This window comes from Balaenoptera physalus (genome assembly GCF_965194825.1).
Source record: "Balaenoptera physalus genome assembly, chromosome: 7".
NCBI lineage: Eukaryota > Metazoa > Chordata > Mammalia > Artiodactyla > Balaenopteridae > Balaenoptera > Balaenoptera physalus.
This window is the reverse complement of record NC_138886.1, coordinates 33,128,055-33,154,715: the sequence shown is the minus strand read 5'-3', so window position 1 is coordinate 33,154,715 and position 26,661 is coordinate 33,128,055. Positions and strand designations below refer to the sequence as shown.

General features: G+C 45.3%; 1 protein-coding gene across 3 annotated transcripts in view; it reads left to right on the top strand.

The window, feature by feature from the left end:
* The window catches only part of GALNT12 (polypeptide N-acetylgalactosaminyltransferase 12), an 80,114-nt gene that overhangs the window by 27,743 nt on the left and 25,710 nt on the right, over positions 1-26,661 (top strand). The window contains exons 7-11 of one of the 3 annotated variants that reach the window (XR_014265517.1): positions 656-787; positions 2,708-2,821; positions 5,969-6,146; positions 7,841-7,987; positions 9,985-10,119. Coding sequence is in view for 2 of the 3 variants with exons in the window: in XM_082468668.1 (XP_082324794.1) it covers positions 656-787; positions 2,708-2,821; positions 7,841-7,987; positions 9,985-10,125 (534 nt within the window). In the remaining variant the exon portion in view is untranslated. Of the gene's footprint in view, positions 1-655; positions 788-2,707; positions 2,822-5,968; positions 6,147-7,840; positions 7,988-9,984; positions 10,690-26,661 lie in introns of those variants that run through there. The other 2 variants (XM_082468668.1, XM_082468669.1) reach the window with 2 other exon arrangements.

Genomic DNA, 26,661 nt, shown 5'->3' with positions numbered 1-26,661 from the left:
CAGTCATATCTTTGCACTCAGCATTGCTCTTGTGGTTGCACATTTGCTGTGCTAAATAGATGCTTGCTTTATTTAATTATTCAGAAGTTCTTAATCATTGGTTTTGTCCATAAAACTAAACTTCTACAAGTATTTATTATTGCAGCATTTTGCCCTTACTATCCGAAGAATATATTTAGACTTCAATAGATTGGGCATATAAGGTTTTCATTCATAATTACCTCTAGAATACTTACCTATGTTTGGAAGTGAGTGTTCAGGTATCAGTGGTGAATTAGAACATTATAGCATACATGTGCTACTGACTTGTTCCTGGTCTGTGATCACATGCTCATGGATGACAAATGGGGCCAGGGATGCTGGTGCAGCCCCAGAATTCAGCTCCCTGTCCCATCTGCAGGTGCTTTGTGTTCTTCCTTCCTGTACCTGGCCACACCTCCCTGCAGTGAGAGCACCTGGGGATGTCATTGTTTGTGCAGCAGTCTCTCCTACTAAGGTGCTGCAACTATGTCTGAGGCCGTTCCTTATCCTCTGTGCCCCGTGCAGGCTACACACGCAATAGGTGCTCAATAAAAGCTTACTGAGTGAGTGAAAGAGGGGCTTTGATAGGAAGCGCCGTGGCCTGCAGGGGCTCACCGTTTTGTCATTTTCTCAGGAACCCTTTGGGGATGTGACAGAGAGGAGGCAGCTCCGTGCAAAGCTCCAGTGTAAGGACTTCAAGTGGTTCTTGAATACCGTGTATCCAGAACTGCACGTGCCTGAGGACAGGCCTGGCTTCTTCGGGATGGTGAGCGAGGTGGGCCCATGCTGGGCAGGGTGCTCCTGGCCTCCAGGTCTGATTGACGAACGCTGTGAAAGAAAGACCCCTTCATGCGACAGCTGGCCTCTCCCACACCCCTCCCCCCTTTTCATCCACTGTCCTTCCTTCTCCCCTTGAGTCTCTGGGCCTCAGGTCCAGAATGTCAGCACTGGAAGCATCTCAGAGTTGGTGAGTACAGCCTCCTAGTTTACAGATGGAAACTGAGGCTTGAGAACTTGGTGTTCCCAAGTCCTATTTTTTTATACTAACTCCTATCACGTGACTTCAAGTCTCAATAACTGGACCAGTTACTAATTCCCAACTCAGGGATCCACAAAAGCAGTAGTAGAGAAGGAGAGTCACTTGTGTTATTTCAAAAAACCTAAAAGAAATGTTGTTGGGATGAGGTCAACTAAAATGTCCAGCACCTTTGGCTTTTGCTTGAAACTCCACCAACTTGGGGAGGCCTCCTCTTCTGTGTTGTGTTCATCAGAAGAGCTGTGTTCCATTCTGGAAGTCTTGATGAATACAAAGCAGGGTATTGGTGTGTTCATTTCAGTTAGCATTATGAAAATGTTCAAACATACAGAAATGCAGAGAGAGTGGTGTAATGAGCCCTGTCCCTGAGATTCTACAATTACCAAGATTTTGCCTCTCTTGCTTTCCCTCTTCTCTGCTCCACCCTCCCACTGACAGTGTGATACTGAATGAGGTTTAAGATTTCTTGCAGCTCTATTTATTTATAAAATATATTTCACTAAGGAGGTGTAGTCAAACATACTATGCTCTAAAGTCATTCAAAATCATTCTCTATGTCTATCACCAACTTGATATAGTTAGCTTAATCAATCTGTTTTAATCTTTAGGGGTTTCTCCTTTATTTTCTTCTTTTTTAGTTTTTTTTTTAGTTTCTTTGGTAGACCACATCTTTTGAACATAGAGAGCTGATTTGAGGTTGAGGTTCTTTGGTGGTCAAGAGTGGGGACAACTTGGCTTAATGACATTTGAGTTTTTCTAAATATAAGATGCTCTGATTATTCACATCTCCTGTTCTCAGGTTCCTTCACAAGCAAAGGGACATCAAGAACATGCTGGTCTGTGTTTTATGAGCTAGTGGATTGTGGATTCTTCTTTCTATATGGCTGAGTCTTATCCTCAGGACCAGGCTAGTCAAAGGTGGACAAGGGCCAGGGCAAGAGTGGGGTTCAGAAGGAGGTTCTTTAAACTCTCCAGAAAGGGATTTGCAAGATGTTTGAGTCTTTCTCTGGAAGCTCCTGGAAGGGAGGAGGGAGCATGGAACCTCCCATGGTTTTTCGCTCTACGAATGATTAAAGGGATTTAGATCCAAAAGTACCTTAGAGATGACATTAGATTAGGCAATGTTGAGTGATGGAGAGAGTACTGGACTTGGAGTCTGAGGTCCTGGATTCAAGACTCAGGTATCTCCGCTTACCTGTTGTGTGACTTTGTGTGTGAATCATTGGCTCTGTATTATGCTGTTCCTGTAATCTACAATGATGGACTTCTGATCTGTGGAATGCCGAGTCTCTCAATTGGGATGTCCTTTGCAGATGCGCAATAGCAGGAGCTCCTTGGTACATACGCAAGGTGACAATCCAGCTGTGTTTGGCCTAGTGCAGCAATAAGGCTGCACTAATGAGACATGAAGTGGTATGAGCTCTCAGGCCATAAAGAGTTCATCTCTCTGCTCCCCAGGTGTATCCTCTTAAAATGGAGGTTATGATTCCTGCCTGTGGTATAGAATGGGAAAACACTTTTAAAACTAGAAATGGCAGGGGCTCTTAGCAATGAGTCCAGTTCTTGAGGCAGCCACTCCTCTTACTCCATTTACCCGCCCTCACAGCCTTAGGTGGAATCTGGACTAAAACGCCTTTATGTTTTGTTTAGCTCCAGAACAAAGGACTAAAAGATTACTGCTTTGACTATAACCCTCCCAATGAACACCAGATCACAGGACATCAGGTCATTCTGTACCACTGTCATGGGATGGGTCAGAACCAGGTAGGTGCTGCTTCTTTAATAGATTGACATTCTCAAGCTCTGGGACAATGGACAATGGGACGCTCAGTGCTCAAGGGATCATTGGTGTGGGCCTTTAAAGAGGGAGATGAGGGGAAATCTGTGTGTTTTTAAATCATTAAATATGCGACTTTTTTTATTATAAAGGTAATATATACTCATCACAGAACATTTGGGAAATATAAAAAGTAGAAGCAAGTAGTAAATGACAGGACCCAGAGCGACCACCATTATAATTAAGATATATTTACTTCCCATGTCTTTTTTTTTTTTAATTAATTTATTTATTTTTAGCTGCGCTGGGTCTTTGTTGCTGTGCTCAGGCTTTCTCTAGTTGCGGTGAGCAGGAGCTACTCTTCATTGCGGTGCGCGGGCTTCTCATTGCGGTGGCTTCTCTTGTTCGGAGCACGGGCTCTAGGCGCACGGGCTCAGTAGTTGTGGCACGCGGGCTCAGTAGTTGTGGCTCACGGGCTCTAGAGCGCAGGCTCAGTAGTTGTGGCACACGGGCTTAGTTGCTCCACAGCATGTGGGATCTTCCTGGACCAGGGCTCGAACCCATGTCCCCTGCATTGGCAGGTGGATTCTTAACCTCTGTAACACCAGGGAAGTCCCCCCATGTCTTTTAATGCATGACCTTGGTATTATGTATTTTAAATAGTTGTTATAATGTCTACATGTTTTATAGTCTCTTATTTCCATTACTTAATCATACTTTACTTGTGTTTTTAGACACCCTTTGAGAATATCATTCCTAACGGCCCCTTGATATTCCTTTGTGTGGCTATATTAATTACTGTTGAGGTAACTGATTCCCTCCCTCTCTGTTTTTGTGACTATAAATAACCCTGCCACTGACATCTTTGGTCAGAAAAAAAAAAAAGAGGGAAAAAACACCAACAGATCTGCATTTCAGAGGACTTACTCAATTAATTCTTCTTTTCTTTACATCTTTATTGGAGTATAATTGTTTTACAATGGTGTGTTAGTTTCTGCTTTACAACAAAGTGAATCAGCTATACATATACATATATCCCCATATCTCCTCCCTCTTGCGTCTCCCTCCCACCCTTCCTATCCCACCCCTCTAGGTGGTCACAAGGCACTGAGCTGATCTCCCTGAGCTATGTGGCTGCTTCCCACTAGCTATCTATTTTACATTTGGTAGTGTATATATGTCCATGCCACTCTCTCACTTCGTCCCAGCTTACCCTCCCCCCTCCCCATGTCCTCAAGTCCATTCTCTACATTTGTGTCTTTATTCCTGTCCTGCCCCTAGGTTCTTCAGAACCATTTTTTTCCCATATATATGTGTTAGCATACAGTATTTGTTTCTTGTATTTTCTCCATTCTGTTTCCACGATTTTGGATCATCTTTACTATCATTACTCTGAATTATTTTTCAGGTAGAAAAACTTTCTTCTTGAAAGTTTTTTCAGGAAAGTAGACTGCCTGTTGCCTCTTCATTTGTTAGGTCTGGTGGGTTTTTACCTTGCTCCTTCATCTGCTGTGTGTTTCTCTGTCTTCTCATTTTGCTTAACTTGCTGTGTTTGGGGTCTCCTTTTCGCAGGCTACAGGTCCATAGTTCCCGTTGTTTTTGGTGTCTGCCCCCAGTGGCTAAGGTTGGTTCAGTGGCTTGTGTAGGCTTCCTGGTGGAGGGGCCTGGTGCCTGTGTTCTGGAGGATGAGGCTGGATCTTGTCTTTCTGGTGGGCGGGACCACGTCCAGTGGTGTGTTTGGGGTGTCTGTGAACTTATTATGATTTTAGGCAGCCTCTCTGCTAATGGGTGGGGTTGTGTTCCTGTCTTGCTAGTTGTTTGGCATAGGGTGTCCAGCACTGTAGCTTGCTGGTCGTTGAGTGGAACTGGGTCTTAGCATTGAGATGGAGATCTCTGGGAGAGCTTTCGCCGTTTGATATTATGTGGAGCTGGGAGGTCTCTGGTGGACCAATGTCCTGAACTCGGCTCTCCCACCTCAGAGGCACAGGCCTGACACCTGGCCGGAGCCCCAAGACCCTGTCAGCCACACGGCTCAGAAGAAAAGGGAGAAAAAAAGAAAGAAAGAAAGAAAAAAATAAAATAAGATAAAATAAAAAGTTATTAAAATAAAAAATAAAAAAAATTATTAAAAATAAAAAATTAAAGAGTAATTTAAAAAAAGAAAGAAAGAAGAGAGCAACCAAACCAAAAAACAAATCCACCAATGATAACAAGCGCTAAAAACTCTACGAAAAAAACCAAGAAACAAAAAACGGAGAGACAGAACCTTAGGACAAATGGTAAAAGCAAAGCTGTATAGACAGTATCACACAAAGAAGCATACACATATACACTCACAAAAAGAGAAAAAGGAAAAAAAATATATATCTATATATTAAAAAAAAAAAGGAAGAGAGCAACCAAATCAATAAACAAATCTACCAATGATACTAAACTCTAAATACTAAACTAAGATAAACATAAAACCAGAAACAAATTAGATGTAGAAAGCAAACCCCAAGTCTACAGTTGCTCCCAAAGTTCACCCCCCTCAATTTTGGGATGATTTGTGTGTATTCAGGTATTCCAGAGATGCAGGGTACATCAAGTTGATTGTGGAGATTTAATCCGCTGCTCCTGAGGCTGCTGGGAGGAATTTCCCTTTCTCTTTGTTCGCACAGCTCCTGGGGTTCAGCTTTGGATGTGGCCCCGCCTCTGTGTGTAGGTCACCTGAGGGCATCTGTTCTTCCCTCAGACAGGACAGGGTTAAAGGAGCAGCTGATTAGGGGACTCTGGCTCACTCAGGCCGGGGGGAGGGAGGGGTACGGATGCGGGGCGAGCCTGCAGCAACAGAGGCCAGAATGACGTTGCAACAGCCTGAGGCGTGCTGTGTGTTCTCCCGGGGAAGTTGTCCCTGGATCTCGGGACCCTGGCAGAGGCGGGCTGCACAGGCTCCCAGGAGGGGAGGTGTGGATAGTGACCTGTGCTTGCACACAGCCTTCTTGGTGGCTGCAGCAGCAGCCTTAGTGTTTCATGCCCGTCTCTGGTGTCCACGCTGATAGCCACGGCTCGCGCCCGTCTCTGGAGCTTGTTTAGGTGGTGCTCTGAATCCCCTCTCCTCGCACACCCCGAAACAATGGTCTCTTGCCTCTTAGGCAGTTCCAGACATTTTCCCGGACTCCCTCCTGGCTAGCTGTGACGCACTAGCCCCCTTCAGGCTGTGTTCAGGCAGCCAACCCCAGTCCTCTCCCTGGCATCCGACCTCTGAAGCCCGAGCCTCAGCTCCCAGCCCCCGCCCGTCCCGGCGGGTGAGCAGACAAGCCTCTCGGGCTGGTGAGTGCTGGTCGGCACCGATCCTCTGTGCGGGATTCTCTCCACTTTGCCCTCCGCACCCCTCTTGCTGCGCTCTCCTCCGTGGCTCCGAAGCTTCTCCCCCACCCCACCCCTGTCTCCGCCAGTAAAGGGTCTTCCTAGTGCATGGAAACTTCTCCTCCTTCACAGCTCCCTCCCAGAAGTGCAGGCCCCGTCCCTATTCTTTTGTCTCTGTTTTTTCTTTTTTCTTTTGCCCTACCCAGGTGCGTGGGGAGTTTCTTGCCTTTTGGGAGGTCTGAGGTCTTCTGCCAGCATTTAGTAGGTGTTCTGTAGGAGTTGTTCCACATGTAGATGTATTTCTGATGTATTTGTGGGGAGGAAGGTGATTGCCACATCTTACTCCTCCGCCATCTTGAAGGTCTCTCTAGAATTAATTCTTAAATGAAATTATAGGATTTGATGTGTAGTGCCACATTGCAAAGCGGTTTTTAGGGCAGTTTCATCAGTCAGGGCCCAGGTAGATCTGTCTGGGTTAAGTCCTGAACTGCAAGCTGGGCAGGGGAGCAAGACCTGGAAGTTCTGAGGACCATAACAGGACCCTGGCCCGGGAAGCAGGCAAACCCGCCAGGGCGGGCCCAGCGGAGGATGCAGGAGAGAGCAAAGCGTTGGTTCTGGACCTTCAAAGCCTTGCTGTCCTAAGTAAGGTGTCAGACACTGGAGACGAGGGGTTCAAGTTTTCCTCCAACCTGGAGTCACCCCAATTCCGTTTGAATATTATGCCGTATTATGGTCAACAGTAAGCTTTCATAATTCGGACCCCTACAACCTTAAAATTTTCAGGTTCTTCAACCCCCTTTAGAATAGCACTCCTCAAAGGTGTCCCCACCTGGTACCATCAGCATCACCTGAGAGCTTAGAAATGCAGATTCTCAGACCCATCCCATCCCTCCCCAACCCATCTCTTGTCTTGACCAGCTTTCAGGGAGATTTGTTTGAGAAGCAGTGCTCCATATGCCTTAAGAACAGTCACCTGTGTCAGAATCTCCTGGAAGCAAGGGGATGGATCAGGGTGGATGGGTGGCTGCGTGTCTTGTTAGAAGTGTAAAAGTGCAGCTTCCTAGGCCCCATCTCACACAGAAGGAATCCTCATTCCCTCTTTGGGAGTGGGGCCTGGAATCAGCATTTTTCCTAGGCACACTAGGGTAGGAAAACCATTGCTCTGAAGAACAAGTCCTCCTGTTAGCAGTCCTGTTGCCTGCTTGCGCACAGAACTTTATAGTCTCCAAGGCATGGTTGCCTCCATTATATTTCAGGGGAAGAAGGAGGAAAGGAATGAAGAAAAGGAGAGGAAGTGGCTGATCAAGGTCACAGAGAGCCCCTGAGTGCTGGGACCGGTCCATCTTGTTTCCTGCCGTTCTGCAACAGCCCGGGGATAGGCACAGCGGGTGTGGGGTGACCCAGGAACCAGCCCCGCCCTCACAATCTAGCAAACGAGAAGGGCATGGGAAAGGGCCCCTCCATTCATGCTTGCTAAGCACCCCTCCAGAGGTGCACGTGGTGCTCTGGGGACACAGGCTGGTGTTGGTGGATGAGGGGAGAAAGCTGGATCCCAGCACCCATGCCCTGGTGACCCCAGGTTCTCATCCCTCTTTCTAAAGACTTCCCTCTTTGCACATCAGAGGGTAACTGGCACATGTTGGCCGCCCTGTTTCTAGTTTTTCGAGTACACGTCCCAGAATGAAATACGCTATAACACCCACCAGCCGGAAGGCTGCGTGGCGGTGGAGGCCGGAATGGATGTTCTCATCATGCATCTTTGCGAGGGAGCCACCCCAGAGGATCAGAAGTTCATCTTGCAGGAGGTAAGGGAGCTGTCTCACACCTTCCTTGCTGTCACTCCTGGTCCCATGGGCTGCAGAGGGGAGTCTGGAAGTAAAGCGAGTCCCTAGCAAGTCTCAGGGATGTGGCCCCTACAGGAGACCAGGAACTTCACAGTGACCCCAAGGGGTCCCATGGCATCCAGCACCGATAGCAGTTTCCTTCTTTCCTCACTGTCCACTCCCTTTCAGTCTTCCTGACCTCCTTACACTTTGAGCTGCGACTGGCTGGAATGGGAAGAGGCGCTGTCCCCGATGCGTTCAGAGATCATGTGGGGTTCAAACGAGAGAAACAAATTGCCAAGTGTAAGGACATGAGGTTAGATCCAAGTAGAAGCCACTCCCGTTGTCTAAGTCTCATTTTTCCCAGCTCTGAAGTGGGGACAATAATCACACCCTTGTCTGCCTCTAGTGAGGAGTAGATGTATGGCCAGAAAGAGTCTTTGGAAGCTGTAAAGCTCTATAGACATTAATTGTTACTTGTATAATAACCAAGAAAACCTCTCTGATGGAGTTGGTTCTCTATCAGAAGAGCCATTGTTGATTTGGAACTGGGTATTATTTCACGCCTGAAAGGCACTACCTCTACCATGTTTGCAGTAAGCCCGTGGTGGAACTCATACATCAGTCATCTCCAAAGACTCACTAAAAAAGCACTTGAGGGAATAAATCCAAAGAAAATAATTCAAAAGAAAGAATTAGTTCACTTTTATCTCAATGGAAAGCTTTCATTCCCAGCCTGGCCCCAGGGTTAGAAAGATTCATCTATACTACTTATAAATGGATTAATTCTAAGTATAATTAGAAGTTGGAATATGCTTTCCTGTAGAAAGTGTTATGATTAGCAACGAAATTTGAAGGTTTCCTGGAAAAGCCAGGCACCATAGTGCTGTCTATGTGATATAAAAAATAATAGGGAAAAATATTTTTGTAAACTCCAAAAGTTTTGTCCTTCCCTTCTTTCTTCCAACTGGAAGCCATTGTAAGCCCTCAAAGAAGAGTAATGCAAGATAGAAATCATGAAATTGGTTTGAAATGTCGTTAAAATTTTACCTTAAAAATCTTTAATTTCAGTGACCATTTAAGCAAGTTTCTTTAGAAGGGTGGGAGGAGGGAAGTTTTAACTATTTACTTTCACATTATTCTAAAGGCAACTTATGAGCACCTTTAAGGGCTTTCCAGATTAATATTATTGAGATTCTTTTGCATCTAATTTTATTGCCAAGGGTTCTGTTTCCCTGGAACAGGTATGCCACTTGTTCTGCCCTTTTGCTGCTCAACCATGATGAAGTTCCTTGGGGCTGTACAGCTTACACCAGAGAGAGATGGAGGGAAGAAAATAAACTCCAGAACTTGGGGAGAGACTTGCCGAGTTAACTCAGCAACAGTTGGGGAAAGAAGAAATGGGAGAGGCGTTAGAGAGGGTCATTGTCCTTCGGGGTTTGGGAATTGGCATACTTTGCAGAACCCGCTTCCTCTCTGGTGACCTGTCCCCTCACCCAGCTGGTCTGTGGCTGAGCTGGGACTAAAGCCAAGTTTCCTGATTCTCCACTTAAATACATAGGAGAAAGAGACTACCAGAGATGGAATTAGTTGACCTAAGAGAAGTGGAAGAGATTAATAAAGGATCTTTGGTCCTGGTTACCCTGAAGGAAAAGAACATCAGTAAGGGTGAGATATAGGGTCTGACCGATCCCAGAATGGCCAGCAGGTGGCACCATCGGCCCTGACGGTAGAGTCAAGGACCCCATGAAGAGCTCCGGGGAGAGACAAGCATGACATACGTTTCTACAAGCCTGGCCCTCTCTATGCACAGACAGTCATGGGCTGCCTTCATACCTGCAGACACTCATTACTCAATAAATATTTCTGAAATAATAAAAATCACCCTGAGCACTTAACAACACATTTTAAGGAAAAGATACTTTCTGAGGAATTGCTTATAATTATCTTGAACACCCAATGTCTATTATCTTTTGTAGGATGGTTCTTTATTTCATGTACAGTCCAAGAAATGTGTTCAGGCTGAGAGGAAGGAATTGAGCGACAGTTTTGTACCACTCTTACGAGACTGTGCCAACTCAGATCGTCAGAAATGGTTCTTCAAGGAACACATGGTATGAAATGTCACTGTACTACGGAGTCCATCTAGAGGAGATGGGGGGAACCCCTGGACTCCGTGTTTAACAGACTTACCTAAGCACAGAGACAGACACACCAAAAACTTGGCTGCTCCTCTTTTCATAAGGAAATCATTTTGTGATTTGTGAAAGTGATGTTGGCTTTAATAAAAATGTGAATAAGCTTTGTACTGATTTTGAAAACTTTAAAATTGTTCCCAAATACCCTGTTTTCAAAGGGTAGTCATAAAATGTTAACTCTAGGTATTCAGAGAATTAAAAGCTTTAACTATTTTTCTATCAAGATGTATATTCTACTGTCATGTCTTTTTATTCCCCTTAACAAAAAGGTAAATATTTTATTTTGGTATTTGAAAGGATTCCCAGGTATGAAGATGTTTGCATGGAAGTTAGACTCATGCAGTGTACTTTGCATAAATTGATAATACCTCAAACATTGGGTTAGATTTTTCTCATTGTAGATAGGTGGACACTGGAACATTATATTGATTCCTTCAGGTCATTGAGATAATCTAGATTTATTTAATAAAGAATGCTACTTGGTTATGTGTTGCTGTCATAGTCAAAACTTTATGTTAGTCAAAGAGCACTCACCAAAGCTGAAACTTCAAGGGAACAATTTGATGTCCTGGGCTAATATAAACTTCAACTGCACAGAGTGGACTTCTGACAATGCCTAGCTATGGGATGGCTGGCTACTTTTAGTAATTACCACAATGACTTTAAAACATTTTGATATCATTTTTAATTTTTATCACACATTAGTGTCAGGGAGAAATGTAATGCTGTATGTGAAATTCAGTTTTCAGATTTGTTCATTAATAATATTTGGTCATTTCAATCCATGTTAGATTTTGTGCCGCAGCCGCTGTCGCAGTTTCTCTTCATAATTCTGATTTGTGAACGATCCCAGATCTACTTCTGAGATCTTGTCAACTTGATGAAGTCAATATGAGTGATTTTTTTAAAAAAAGCAAGAACATTGCCAATCTTTGTTTTTGCAGTCAGTCAGATGTGAGAGATGACACATGTCTTCAATTGATTAAAAAGCATCAAATTTTGTCTCAGGCTCTTTTTTACACATTCCCCTCTGAGGGATGCAGTTTAACAATTAGCCAGGAACAAATCCAGTTGACCTGGCTTGGATCAATCTGATGCATCTTAACCACTCTGAACTTCAGTTTCTTCATCTGTGCAATGAGAATAATGAAACCAAGCTTGTGGGGCACTTGTGAGGATTAAATGACATAGAGCAGGTGAGGGCTTAGCTTAGTCCCTGGCATACAGTATGGGTTCATTAAATTTCTGTTTTCAAAAATGCACTTTATAAAATGTGAAGCACAGTAAACATCAGTAGGTGTTTATTCAAAAATAAATATTAAATAATTTAGTTATTTTATCTTTACAGGATTAAATAGCTCCTCAGCAGGCAGGAATACGATATGAACTCCTTCCAGCACAGCTCAGTTCTCCTGTAAATGTAATATGCTGTGAGGCCAGAGCTTCCCTCCTCCATTGTGGTAACTTATAAAGCAGGTGAGATGCCCCCTCGGCCTGTAATGGAGGTAAGAAGTCCTGCCCTGCCCCCTCCTCCCGCCCTTCCTGCAGTGTCAGTCTGAGCTCCATTGAAGGGGTGTCAGCCCCTCCCAGGGTATAGGAAGACAGTTCAGGCAGACAGAAAATTAATGCTGATCAAATTCATAATGAGTGCTGGGAGTCTACACAAGCATTTTTGGGTGTGTTCACCGAGCACTGCCGGTAATTAGCTTTGCTTGAGAAGTCATCCCTCTTACACTCGCCGGCAGTTTCTATGTGGTAATTTTTAGGATGGAAGAACTAATAAAAATATTCAGGGTGTCCAGGAAGATATTTTCAGACTGTAAGGCAATTTACAATATTTTGAGGAATCTTCCCTTCACTAATGGATGAGGAGTCTCAGCCTGGGCAGGTCTCCACCTGCCCCACTGGAAGGTATGGATTGGCCTCCAGTCCTGTTGTGTGGAGGCAGGATCCTGGGGGCCAGCCCCAGCTGTGGTAGGTTGCTTCACCTGCTAGCACTCATTTCCTCATCTGCATGATATGGATAAGAATGTCCTCTGTTAAGTTCTCAGATATATTTTTTAGTTACTTTTTTACCAGTTGCCCTAAGGGATTATATTATGCTTCCTGGATTTATTACAATCTTCTTCATTCTTAGTATTGAGTTAATTCCAATAAAATTTAGCAAATTTGTATCTGTATAGCTCCTATGTCCTCCCCTGTGCTATTATGGACATATATGTTATATCTATATGTTATAAACTCAGTAACAGAGTGGTTTATGTCTTGCTTTAAATAGTAAGAGAAAAAGAAAAAATATGCACATACAATATACACACAGTCTCTTATATTTACCCATCTATGTACCATTTTCCATGCTCTTCATTACTTCCTGTGAATCTGAGTAACCCTCTGGTGTAATTTTCTTTCAGCATAAGGCCTTTCTTTGGTATTTCATCTAGGATAGATATGTTAGCAATAAATTCTCTCAGTTTTTGTTTATTTGGGAATGATTTTATTATGCTTTCAGTTTTTGGAAAGATAGTTTAGCTGGATATAGAATGCTAGTTGACAAGGTTTTTTTTTCTTTCAGCACTGTGAATTTGGGATTACACTACCATAGTGTCACCATTGTTTTGACTGAGAGGTCATCCATTAATCATTTTGTTACCTGTATGGGATGAGTCATTTTTCTGTTGCTGCCTTTAAGATGTTCTCTTTGTCTTTCAGCAGTTTAAGATATGTGTAAATGTGGTTTGTATTTATTGTACTTGGAGTTCGTTGAGCTTGAAATGTAATTTAATGTTTAAAAATCAATTTGGGAAGGTTTTAGCCATTATTTCTTCAAATATTTTTTCTGCCCCTTTCTCTGTTCTTCAAATTGGATAATTTCTGATGATCTATCTTTAAATTCACTGATTTCTTCTGTCAAATCAAACCTACTATTGAGCTATGTAGTCATTTTATTCCAGTAGTCATTTTTCGTAGTCATTTTTTTTCAACTCTGAATATCCATTTGGTTCTTTTTGGTAGTATCTGTTTCTCTGTTGAGATTTCCTATATATTGACTCATTGTTAGCATATTTTCCTTTAGTTCTTTGATTATAGCTTTTTTAAATTATTTGAATATATTTTTAACAGCTGCTTTGAAGCCTTTGTAACTTAGCAGCTTAAAACGTTAAATATATTATCTTACAATTCCTGTAGGTCAAAAGTTTGCACATGGCTTTTTTTTTTTTTTTTTTTGGCTGTGTTGGGTCTTCGTTGCTGCACGCGGGCTTTTTCTAGTCACGGCGAGCAGGGGCTACTCTTCATTACGGTGCGCAGGCTTCTCATTGCGGTGGCTTGTCTTGTTGCAGAGCATGGGCTCTAGGTGCTCGGGCTTCAGTAGTTGTGGCTCGCGGGCTCTAGAGCGCAGTCTCAGTGGTTGTGGCGCACAGGCTTAGTTGCTCCACGGCATCTTCCCGAACTAGGGCTCGAACCCATGTCCCCTGCATTGGCAGGCAGATTCTTAACCACTGTGCCACCAGGGAAGTCCCTTGCACATGGCTTGACTGGATTCTCTGCTCAGGGTCTCCCAAGCCTTCAGTCAAGGTGTCCACCACGGCTGTGATCTCATCTGTGATCTCACTGATTGTTGGCTGAATTCAATTTCTTGAGGCTGTAGAACTGAGGACCTCAGCTCTAAAAGGCCATTTTCCATTCCCTGCCATATGGCCTTCTACACAACATGACAGTTTTCTTCTTCAAGGCCAGTAGGAGAGAGTGTCTGTTGCTGATTCTTATCTCTTTTAAGTTCTCACTTGATCTGGTCAGGTTGACCCAGGATAATCTTCCTTCTGTTAACTCAGAAGTCAACTGATTAGGGACCTTAATTACATCCAGGTAATTCCTTCTCTGGAGTGATATGCCATCATATTCACAGATCCTGCACACACTCAAGGGGAGGGGATTATATTCGGCATGTATACCAGGAGGCAGGAATCTTGGGGGGTCATCTTAGAATTCTGCCTATCACTGTCCACCTTTGATCCCCAATAATTCACATCCCTTACACGCAAAATACATTCACTCCCTCCCAAGGTTCCCAAGAGTCTCATCTCATTACAGCATGAGTTTAAAGTCTAAATTTTCATCATCTAAATCTAGATCTCATCAGATCGTCTAAATCTAGATCTCATCAGCTAAAAGTCCAAAATCTAAATCAGGTCCAGGTCCAGGTGCAGCTCCTGGGTATCATTTCAGTATATGCAGCTGCTAGGACACTGTTGCTCTCCATCTGTTACACTGAAGAGGCCATTTATCCACCCCAATACTCCCAACATACAGTTGTAGGAAGGCATAGGATAATGTTTATAGATATTTTGGCTCAAAGAGGGGGAAGTGAAAGTCAAAATGAGTCATGGGTCCATAATTGTTTTGAAATCAGGTAAGTGTTTGACTTTTCTTGATTCAGTTTCAAGACCTGGGAATAATCATCAGGGGCTCTTGGCTCTGGACACGTGGTTCCACCTTCTTGTCATCCTTACTATTTTATGAAAAGTAACACATGTTTGCAGCTGAGTAGTTTTGTGAGCCTACTTCCCACCAGTAGAATTTTGGGTGTCCAACCTCCTCTTTTCATTTTGTTCTTTCTCTCTCTGTCCCATTTAGTCCAAGCTGGCAGGATTTCTTTTCTTTTTTTTCTTTTTTTTTTTTTAGTATTTATTTATTTATATATTTATTTGGCTGTGCTGGGTCTTAGTTGTGGCATGCGGGATCTAGTTCCCTGACCAGGGATCAAACCTGGGCCCCCTGCATTGGGATCATGGAGTCTTAGCCACTGGACCACCAGGAGAATCCCCAAGCTGGTAGGATTTCTGCTGAGATAATTCTCAAGAACTTTGTGGTCTTGCATAGATTCACTACTTTTCACTCCATTAAACAGAAGCCACATCCACTAGATCTTTTCAAACAAATCTCTTTTCTCTCTTGGCCTCCTGTTGAGAAGCCTGAGTGATAATGACCTTAAGCTTCCTGGATGCCCCTGGTGTAGTCAAGAAGATCCATGACATGCACACACTCTTTATCTCTTAAAAGGGCCCTTTGTGTGACTGAACGTTCTGAGCTGTTGATCTTTCTGAGGTTTTAACCTCTGAGGTTTTAAGATTGTACAGTCACACACTCAGTCTTTTCTCTATGCCACATTTTCAGTAGCCATTCTGATTTTTAGCCTCTTTTGCCATCTGGAGAGGCTGAAAATTTTCTAAATAATTCAGTCCTACTTAATTTTTATATGACAGTTTTCCCTCTGAATAATCTCTCTCCTCTTTCACTTTACCATAAGCAGCAAGAAGAAACCAGGCAGCATCTTCAGCACGGCTTGGAAATCTCCTTAGCTATATAACTAGGTTCATCCCTTAAAAATTCTACATAACTGCTGGAGACGATTTTGCTAAGCTTTCTGCCACTATATAATAAGGATCTCCTTTTTCCACTTTCTAATAACATGTTCCTCACTTTCTTCTTAACCTTCACCAGCAGCATCCTCAACATTTATATTTCTGCTAACAGGCTGTTTAATTAAGGAAATTTAAGCTTTCTCTATTATGTGCTGCAGAATTCCTCCAGCTTCCTCCTACTGCCCAATTCTAAAGCTGCTCCTACATTTGAGGTATTTGTTACAGTGTCATCTCACTCCCAGCTACCAAAATCTTTATTAGTTTTCTATTGCTGCGTAATAGATTGCCTCAAATATAGTGGCAAATATAGTGGTTCCTGTAGGTCATAAGTCTGGACATGGCTTAACTGGGTTCTCTGCTCTGGATCTCACTGGCTGAAATCAAAGTGTTGGCCAGGGCAGCTACCTCATCTGGGACTTGGTCTCTTCTTCCAAGCCCACTGTTTGTTGGCAGAATTCAGTTCCTTGAGGTCGTGGGACTGCAAACCTCAGCCTCTAGAGGTCGCTTGCTGAGAGATTCTCTTGCTGGCTTTGAAGAAGTCAGCTGCCATGTTGTGATGGGCCATGTGGCTGGGACCTGAGGTGGCCTCTGGGAGCTCAGAGTGGTCAAGTTCATGTTGAATTTGTGGAAACAAAGACATCCGTATGATTATTACATTAATAACAATGTAGACAATGCAGGTGCATTTTGAAACTCTGGTTCAGGGATGCCCATCTCATCAGATGCCTACTTACCATTCCAGAAGATTCCTTTTTGAAAACTTGTAAAAATTCCCAAGAACCTGAACCTTCATTGCATGACAGTCTCCTTACATGTGAGTTGGGAAGGATTTGTTTTATTTATATGGGTCAATTCTGGATATGTGTTAAAGGGAAATTTCCTGCGCTAACTAGCTTCCCTTTTCCCCTCCTATGAAAGCAGTACTTTTCACAATTTAATGTGCGTGGGAATCACTTGACATCTTGTTAAAAGGTAGATTCAGGTTCAGTAGGTCTGGGATTGGCCTGGAGATTCTGCATTTCTCACAAGCACGCGGATGGTGCCAGTGCTGCTGCTCTGTGGATCAAATTTTGAGTAGCAGATTGTTCAAGCGAGAATAAGAATGCAGGTCCTGGTTGCCTGGTCACTGGTGTCTATTCTCACACACACACTAGATGGTGTTGTCAGCTCAGGAAATATTACAATGCTTTAGTTGTGGGCGTGTCTGTTGATCTAAAAAAACCCTCCAAATCTCAGGTCCATGGGATGCAGAGCTGGAAGGCACCCAGAGATCATCCTTTGCCCAGTGTAGCTGATGGGTGGAGGTGGGAATGAGGCCCATGAGGGAAGGGGGTTGCCTGAGATCACACAACAAGTTAGGGACAGCGTTTTCTTTGTCAATACCTGTCAGTCTATGTAGTAATCAGTGTTCTAAATTTGGCCTGGGTGTGTTTTTCTTAAAGTGTTAAATTGGTACTCTTTTTATAAAAAATTGTATCTTCAAATATTGGCTTTGCTGTATTACATTAAATTATAAAGGAAAATTAGTTTCCTATCTTGATAAGAAGTTCTAAAGACTTTGCCACATGGTTTGTTGTATCACAGCCGCAATGTTTATTTAGCAAGTGGGGTTGGAAATGCTGGCCTCTTACAGTCTCCTAATGTTTGTGAGATTTAATGCACTGTACACCAAATTTCTCACACTTACACACAACTTTAGAGTTTCGTTTTCAAGAGTTTTGTTTTGTTTGCTCCTATAAAGTCAACTGAGTGAGAATTGCTGTCTCCTTTTTATTATCAGCATCTGCTGATAATAATAAGAATAATACCACAAGTTGGGCACTGCTCTAAGCACTTCATGTAAATGAGCTAATTTAATGCTGAAAACACCCAGTGAGGTAGGTGTTGGTCCTCCCCTCCCCTTCTCCCAGCTTCCCCCATCCCCAATTTAAAGGTGAGGATACTGAGGCTCAGAGAGTGTAGGGAACTGTCTCAGGTCACACAGCTAATCAGTGGCAGTGCTAGAATTGAACCCAGATGGTCTTACTCCAGAGCTCAGTTGTAACTGCTGGGACCTGGTACCTCCTGGAGGGGAGGGGAGGCGACTTGCCCAAGCCAGGCAGCTCGTACACCCTGGCCACAGCCCTCCCCTCACTCTTAGTCCAGTTACAGCACACTGCTGGTCATGGCACGAGAATTAATGAGAGTCTGTCCTGCTTGGAGAGTACAGGGGTCACAGCAGAGTCACGTCTCTGGGCAAGTGCCAAGTCAGGGAGCAGAGCCAGGCATAGAGCTCCAGGCTCAGAGCCGCTGGGGGCGCAGACCTGCTTCTCCAGGTGCCATTGTCCTGGTGGACTCCGTTTTGCCCACACCCACACTCTGCCCTCTTTCTCTTTAAAACCAGGCAAGAGTAGGAAGGCAGGATTCAAGAAGAGGGTGGGGGGTGTTTCTTCAGTTTCCCCTCTGAGATTCTTGCTGCAAAGCCAAGGAGGCCCACAGTCCGTGGCCAGATCCCCTGCGGTTGCCCCATCCAGCACTTTGCTGTCTTTGGAGGGTTTAAAGCCCGTGGGACTGAGAGTTCTGTCCCATCTGCCATGTCATGATTGCTCTGTGAATCATCTCGAACCTTCTTTTACAAGGCAAGGGTCAGTGGAACTGATTGCTCATCGGACTGTTAAGATGGTTATTTCAGTGTCCTAAAAAGAAATTGCCCAATGGGTGTGTCTATTGGGCAGCTCTGGTTATTAACTCAAGAGTGCACAGCGCCACTGGATTCTGACTGCCAACTGTTATAAAAGGAAGCAAGTTACTGGGTTATAGAATTTGCAGGGACTTTACAAGTCATGTGTTCAACTCCCTCCTAAGCAGGAGTCCCTCCTTGTCCCCAGCAGTGGCCAGCCAGCCCTAGCTTGCCCACTGCTGGTGGGGGGATGCTCCCCCCTTCACAGGTCATCTGTTGTGTTCTTGGACAACTTCTTACGAGGCTGAAATCTGTCTCTCTGTAGCCTCCTTATTGCTCTGGACCCCCCCGCTTGGAGGCCACCCAGCATGTGTGCTCTCTCTGCCCCTCAGAGATTCAAGGAGAGAGGATATGTGTCTCAATCTTCTCTCCTCCAGGCTGTCAGCCCTCCCTTCTTCAAAACATCATGGAATGTGGTTTTCACTGGAGTTCTGTGAGGGAGTAAAGATAGAAGCTTGCATTAAATCTTCTGCATTTAACCGAAGGTCAAGACTCCATTCCCCGTCCCTGCAGAGAAGTCTCGTCTAGCTCAGGATCCCCCAAATGCTCTGAGGGCAGTGAAATGACATTAGTGGGCTGTAGGGTGGGACAGCAAGAGCGAGAGAAATGGTATAAGAGAAACTTCATTTTCCATAATAGGAAGTCAGTAATAATGGTCTAAAACTGAAAAATCGTGAGAAAGCAGGGCTAATGTGTTATTTGAAGTTCTGAGGCAAATACTGGAAGAAATTGCTGAAAATGTTGAGAGGAGGGGCTCTCTTGAGAGCCAGATCTGGGTAGGGTTGGGGAGGGGTGGGACAGGGGACTGCTTATTTTATTATAAACCTTGAGTACTATTAGGCTTTTTAAGCTAAGTACATGTACTTAAGCTAAGTATATTTGTTGAAAATTATCTTTAAAAATTCTCCCAAATGGAGTCTGGGCTCAAAGTCTTGTTAGTAGGGAAACAATTAGGGGCCTAGGTTTGGCTTTATTTGGCAGGGTAGATTTAAAAGACGTTGGGATATGTGGTAAGACAGACCTGGATATAAATTTGGTCTGGTGAACTTGCCAGCTTTGTGACTTTGGGCAAGTTACTTAACCTCTCTGAGCCACAGTTCCTCATCTGTAAAATAGAGGCAGTGCTAGGAGCTAACTCTAAGGGGTTGTGAGGATGAAATGAGATGAGGCAGGCTCAGGGCACCCAGCAGAATAGGGTCTCAGGGACCATTTCCTGACCACAGATTCTCTGTTGCTTGATCCCAGAGATATCCCGAGGACCAGAGCAGCTGTCAGAAAAAACACGTATCTCAACTCCCGCCCGCAGAATGTTTGCTCTTCATAGCAGTCCTGGATTCAGTGCCTTATGGCAGAACAAACAAGCAGGAGTCCTTAGTGGTTCCTAGTCCTCCTTCCCTCTCCATCCTCAAGGAAATTAGCTTTTTAACCATTCTCCTCTCATAACTAGTTCATCTCTGGGAAAACTTTGAACCCAAGAGCAGCAGGGGGTTGGGGGTCACTTCAGTCCAATCTTTTTGCCATGAAGTGGGGGCACTGCTCCTCGAGAGGGACCAAGAAGGGGGCCACCAGGCCAGTTCATCCTCTGTGCCTGCGGGTGGGGGACAGGAGCAATAGCCTCAGCCTCTCTGCAAAACCCTAGCAGGCCACGGGATTTGGAAGACTCGGGGAGCTTGTCCCGAGGTAGACTAGGCCCAGCTCACTCCTTTTGGAACCATAAACTGAGGCAAAATAAAACTGCCTTTTCTGGGTAGGATTCTGGACAGTTCTGGGAACTTGTCTGCAAAACAAATTGATTTATGGGGATCCAGCTGTGAGGAACTGTACAAAACAGGGATCAGAGGAGATATACTCCAGATGTGGCTTCATTAAGGGCAGGGGTAGAACAGTGGGGTTGAAAGACTTCCGAGGTCCTTTGGGCCATGGAGACTTTGAGAAAGTATGGCCAAGGGCCTGTGGCTTCCAGCTGCTGATTCCGAGCTGTAAAACAGCTTAGAACTCATTCTGTCCAACCTCTTGAAACTACAGATGGGGACCCCAAGGCCCAGAGAGGGAAGGGGCTTACCCAGCATCACACATGGAGGGGAGATAAGGCTGGACCCAGAAGCCACATCTGCTGCTGCCGGTACCAACATCTGTCTCATCACCCACCCCTGCCTCTCACTCCTGCCTTTTAGAATCCAGCCCAAGGTTGTTTTCTTAATCAAAAGTTGAGGGAAGACTTAACTCTGCCACACTCTGATGGTAAGTTGCCCAGTGAGGAGACCAGGCTCACCCTAATGCTGGGGGGAAAGCTCCCTCCCCACTTCACGGGCTGCTGAGACCCTGGGTGACACCTTCTGTTGGAGCAGTCGGTCCCTGTGCTTCTGGAGCTGGAAGTGGTACTTTGTCAGCTGCCTGTTCCCTGTCCTCTGAGGGTGAGGGCAGGATGCCCTCCTACTGTATTGCCTGTATTGGGAATGAATTTCAGTTTTTTTTAATGCAGTTTTTTTTTAATATTACAGCTATTATTTATTTATTTTATTTGGCCATGCCTCAGGGCACGTGGGATCTTAGTTCCCCGACCAGGGATCGAACCTGTGCCCCCTGCATTGGAAGTGTGGAGTCATAACCACTGGACCGCCAGGGAAGTCCCAGATTTCAGTTTTCTGAAGCTTGGAAATGAGATTCACGTTTGGCAGAATCTCGAATCAAGTCTGGTCTCCCACTTCTACTACAGCATTCCTGACATGTCTCTCTTTTTTTAAATTTTTAAATATTTATTTATTTATTTATTTGGTTGTGCTGGGTCTTAGTTGCGGCAGGCAGGCTCCTTAGTTGTGGCTCGAGGGTTCCTTAGTTGCGGCTCACTGGCTCCTTAGTTGTGGCATGCAAACTCTTAGTTGCGGCATGTGCATGGGATCTAGTTCCCCAGCCAGGGATCAAACCCAGGACCCTTGCATTGGGAGCACGGAGTCTCAACCACTGCGCCACCAGGGAAGTCCCATCTTCTTTTTTTTTTTTAAACACTTTATTTTTTCCAGATTATTAAAAAATATATATGCTCAGCTGAAAATTTGGAAACTGCAAGAATGTAAAGAAATCACTTAAGTTCTCACAACCCAATGACAGCACCATTTGGAAGCATTTCCTTCCAGTCTTTTTTCATTGTTACAATTCCTTTTATTTGGCTGGAATTGGCTCAATATTAGCTTTTGCCAAATGAACATGGTTCTGTCCTTTGGGGAAATGCAGAATTAGTCTCCTTCCTCTGCCTATAACAGGGGTGTAGATGTGTGACAACAATATGCACCCCCAGATTCTTCCCTCCTCTAGGAGAAAACCACAACTCCATTTTAAATGCCAAGGTTTTTAACAGTTATGGTCATTGCCATTTATTAAGAGTGTGCTACTTAAAAGGCACTGAACTAATATTTTCATACATTGTTTAATCTTCACGACAATCTTACAAAGGAGGTATTTTCTAGCTTCAATTTATAGAGGAAGAAACTGAGGCTCAGAGAGAATGGGTCCCATTTGAACTGATGGGAATTGAGTTCAGTGAGATTATCACCTCCCTTAATCTGGCCTTTTTATCTTTATTAATGCAGCCTTACTAAAACTGCCTCTTGAATGCCAGACTTGCAAATCACACCTTTACATTTGTTCCTGACAAATTTATCTCCTTGATTCTGGCCCACAAAGATCTTTTTTTTTTTTTTTCTCTTGTGATCATCTCTCTGATGCAATATGACTCATGTAGAATTCCTAGAATGATTTAAAAAAAAGGAAAAGAAAGCCCTCCTAGCACAGTGCCTGGCACATAGTACTCGCCCAGTACCTGGTTGCTATTATTATTATATGAGGTGGGTGACACTGTTTGTTTGGTTACCTGGGTTTCCCTCTGTTCCCCACAAAACACAGAACAATGTGCTAAAAGTAGCATCGTGCTAAGGAGGGGTCCATCCACCGTGGCTGGTCTCTGAGATGGCTTCTAGAACATCCTTCCTTTCCAGCTGTTGGCAGAAACAAGAAGCCAAAAAGATGCTCCCTTGAATTTGGACCCCTCTGCCCCATGCCTGGCCCTGCCCTTCCCCTGGGGTCTCATCATCCCAGCCGGTGGTTGATATGGTAGGTCTGTCTTTGGTGCGAAGGGCCCCCTTCCCCCCACCAGCCTCCCAGCCCATGACGTGGCAGCCTGCCTTGCCGTTGCTCCTGCTGCTGCCCTCAGAAGAGACATTCCTTTTAGCGGCGTGGAGCTGTCAAAGTGGATTTTAAAATATGGGTTGTATTTTATTGTAATTTTTGGTTGTTTTCTAAATTTGGTCGCAATCATGTCGTCTTGTTCTAAAAAGAGGGAGGAAGCAGCTGCCCTCTGGGAAGGCTTCAGAGAGGAGAAGGAAGGGAAGAAAGCTCTCAGGCTTCCCTGCTAATTGTTCTGCTTCCTTCCTGAGCTCTCGAAAGCCCTCTCTGTGGGAGCAGAAGGGACAGATGTGGACTTGAAGATGCCCGCATGGTCTCCCTGACCTGGGAACTTCATGGAGGGCAGACTGTCACCGGCCCCTGATGACACTCACCAAGGCTACTGGCCCCGTACAAGTGCCAGACAACACAGACCCTGTTCCCACCTGGATCCAGGAGATTATGATTCAAGGTGGAAACAGAGAGATGGGAAGAGCCTGAAGAAAGGGCTGATCTCGTCTTCCTCAGAGAGGGGTGACATCTGTGCCATCTTGAAAGGCTGAGCAGCCTGTGGATAGGTAGGAGGAAGGCGGTCCAAGGGGAGGGCAGCCTGGCCAGGAATGGCGGGCAGTGGTGTTACTGGAATGTGAGGAAGAGAGGCTGGGAGGTGAGGCCAGGTCCTGGCAGGGTCCACATCTTGTGGGGGGCTTGGATGCCAAGCGGAGGAGTTTAGAGGTCATCCTGGAGGCAACGAGGAAAAATGGTCTTTGCAGTCAGGACAAGACTGCAGCTGGCCGAGGGGCAGCTTCCTCCCATTGCATCACCCTCCCTTGAGCGTCCATCCCCCAGAGCTGCAGATTTCTATCACATTCTGTGGTTTGGCTTCTGTCCACAACGCTGCACTGAACCACCCCTGCTAAGGTCCAGGACCTCTTGTTTGCTAAATCCATTGATAAGTTTTCTTCCTCATGTTTCTGCATCTCACCGTTGCATTTGGCCTGGTCCACCCCTGTCTCCTGGCATTTTCTCCTCCTCTCCATGTAGGCTCCTGGCTACCACATCTCTTAGTTCTCCACTCAACCCAGACTTCTGTGGGCTTCCTTTCCAACATCCTTGAGCCACATTCCCCAGGATCCTAGGGGACCCTTTATGTTCTCCCCCAGAGATCTCAAACACAGATGTGGCTTCAATGCCAACGGTTACCTGTGTCCATCAGTTAGGAACTGTATTCAGCTGCAAGTATCAGAAACCTGAAAACCAGTGGCTTAATCAAATTTAAGGCTTTATTTTTGTTACATAAGAGGACGTCCAGAGTTAGGCATTTCAGGGCTGATTTGGTGGCTTTGTGGTGCTATTAGGGATGGTGCTCATTCTGTCTTCCCATTCAGCCATGCTTAGCATGTGCCTGTCACCCTGTAGTTGTAATATGCTCCCCCACCCCCCACCAAGCATTTAGCTGGTCGTCATTCAAGGAGAATGAGAAGGGTAAAGAGCAAAAGACCTGCTAACTGAGTCTGTCCCCCATTAAAGAGCTTTCCCAGAAGACCCTTCCTGTTTCTGTATTAGTCAGTTATTGCCACAGTAACGCTCTATAACAACCACCCCCAAACTCAGCTGGCCAGGCTCAGCTGGGCAGCACTCCAGACTTGGGCCAGCCGGTCTTGGTCTAGGTCGGTTCCAAGTGCACTAGTTCTGGAACCCAGGCTGAACAAGCAGAGATGAGCCAGGGAGGATTCTTCTCATGGCGTCATCAGAGCAAGCAAGCCAAACTGCGCAAGCAAATTTAAGGTTTCTGCTTATTCCTTCTGCGAACGCTCCAAAGGAAGTCATGGAGCTAAGTCCAACATCAGTGGGTGAGTACTCACCCTCCATCCCCAGTGACAGAGGAGAGCACATGTTTGTGGAGTAATATCCACATTCACACAGTCTCCGTCCAGTCCTGTGTCCTGTCACCCCTTCATTGAACAGGAGACCGACAAGTGTGCGCTTTTTGGCTGGCACTTTGCCATCCTAAACAAACTCAAGGTTTTGATGGTGAGGAAGGAGGGAAGAACAGAAATCTGGTAGGCACACTTTGGCAGGACTTTTTTCAATAGTTGTGTCCCAGGAACTACCAGGTAAAAAATAATGAAGTTAGAGAACACACTGGCTGGCAGTGACACTAGTGACATTTATTATCCTTGGGAAGCCACCAGGACACAGAGACAGGCCATACCACAAGACTTATGTGGCCACCGAGTCCCCTCCTCCTGTTGCAACATTTCACAAACCTCCCTTATTTGGTTCTGTCATAAGTCCCACTGCACGAGGGCATGGGAGAACATTACCAGGAGAGGTGGGAGAAGTCATCGACGTCATCCCCATTTGGAGTTGCTTGTCCTTCTGTCTCTAGTGAAGTGCTGGCCTGTGTCATTCCCAGCACATGCTCATCAGCCCTGAAGGGTCCTGGCTCTGTCACATCGTGGCCTGGCACCAAGACCTGGCTTCGATCTCTTGCCTTTGCTGTATCCATAGCTCAGATCACTGTCACATATATTCAGGTCCTAATATCAACTAAGGGAGAGGAAGGTGCAAAGCATCTAAGACAAGAAGAAAGAGCTAGAGCTGTAAGATGGAAGCTGGGGCATTGCCTGCCTCAGGGCTGCAGGGGCTGTCCCACCACCAAATCCTGAGGAGCAAAGGAAGGAAGAGATGTTCACTAGACCGGATGTGCTGTTCCTGAGACAGGGAGCCCAGAATGGTTTCCAAAGCCCACGGCATTACTCGCCCTCTTAAGCCTCTCTCTTGCCATGTACACACTGGCAACTCACAGATCTCCCCCCAGCCTGGGTCTCTCCCAACCTGCTGCCCACTGAGCACTTCCCTCTGGTTGTCCCATCCACCCTGAAAAAACAACACATTCTAACCTGGGCTCATCATCTTTTCTTTCCCCAACCTGCTATTCTTTCTCCCCTGCTGTCCGCAAAGCTGGAAAGATGTGGTTTGTCTCCCTGACCTCTACTTCCCTTTACTCTGGCAAGAGCCTCAGTATTTCTGCGGGATCCACCCCTTCCCCTCTTAGTCTCTGTGGTCTGTATGACTCCAGCAAAACTCATGGATCTAAGTCAGTTAACACAACTGTGGCGGTTGGTTCAGTGGTGAGCATGTGACCTAAGCTGGTGAATCTCAGAACTTTCATGCAAATGCTAGGACACAAGCTCTCGTCTGTTTCTGTTGGATTTAAACCTGGAAGGATATAGCTCCAAGAGGTGCTGGCTGGCAGCCACCTTGTGACCATGAGACTGGTGACCATCTTGTGACAATGCAGGAGGAGCTGTCAAGACCAGAGTCAGCACAGAGTACCTGAGTTACAAGAGATGGAGAGAGAATATACTGATGATGTGGTTTGAGTCCCTGGATCCAGGTGGGCCTGAAATGATTGAGATCTACCCTCATGTTGTTTAGTCATATGAACCAGTACACTTTCCTTTTCCTCTTTTTAAAGGTCAGTTTGATTAGGTTTTCAGCCAATTGTAACCAGAAGTGTTCTGCTACACCTGTTTCACTGAATGGCAGCAGCACTTAACCAAATAAGCCAGAAGCCTCTGAGAAACATCCTCTGTTTCTCAGTGTTCCCATTAAGGGCTGGTCCCCAGAACACAGCATTCCAGGTGCAGCCTGACCAGCCTGGGGAAAGCTGACCACTCACCCATTTGTTCTGAACGCTAGCTCTGGGGACAGACATACAACAGCAGATACACTGAGCTGGGGTTCAACTCAGACCCCCAGATCTCCCGTAAACACCTGCGTGATCTCAGCTTCCTTTTGTTGTAGGAAAAAATGGGGCACAAGCGGAGGGTCACGTCCCAGGTCTTGAGTGAGTCCCTGGGGTGGGCCACCAAGTGAGGGTCCTTGGCTTCGAGTAGGAAAGAATTCAAGAGCAAGCCATAGTAAAGTGAAAGCAGGTTTATTCAGGGAGATACACACTCCCAGAATGCTCAGAGTGTGGGTCATCTCAGAAGGCAAGAGCGGCCCTGAGAGATACACATTCCATATACAGACTGTGGTATGTCTCAAAAGGTGAGACTGGCACTGAGGTGTGGGTGTGGTTAGTTTTTATGGGCTGGGTAATTTCATAGGCTAATGAGTGGGAGGAATATTTTAACTATCTTGGAGAAGGGG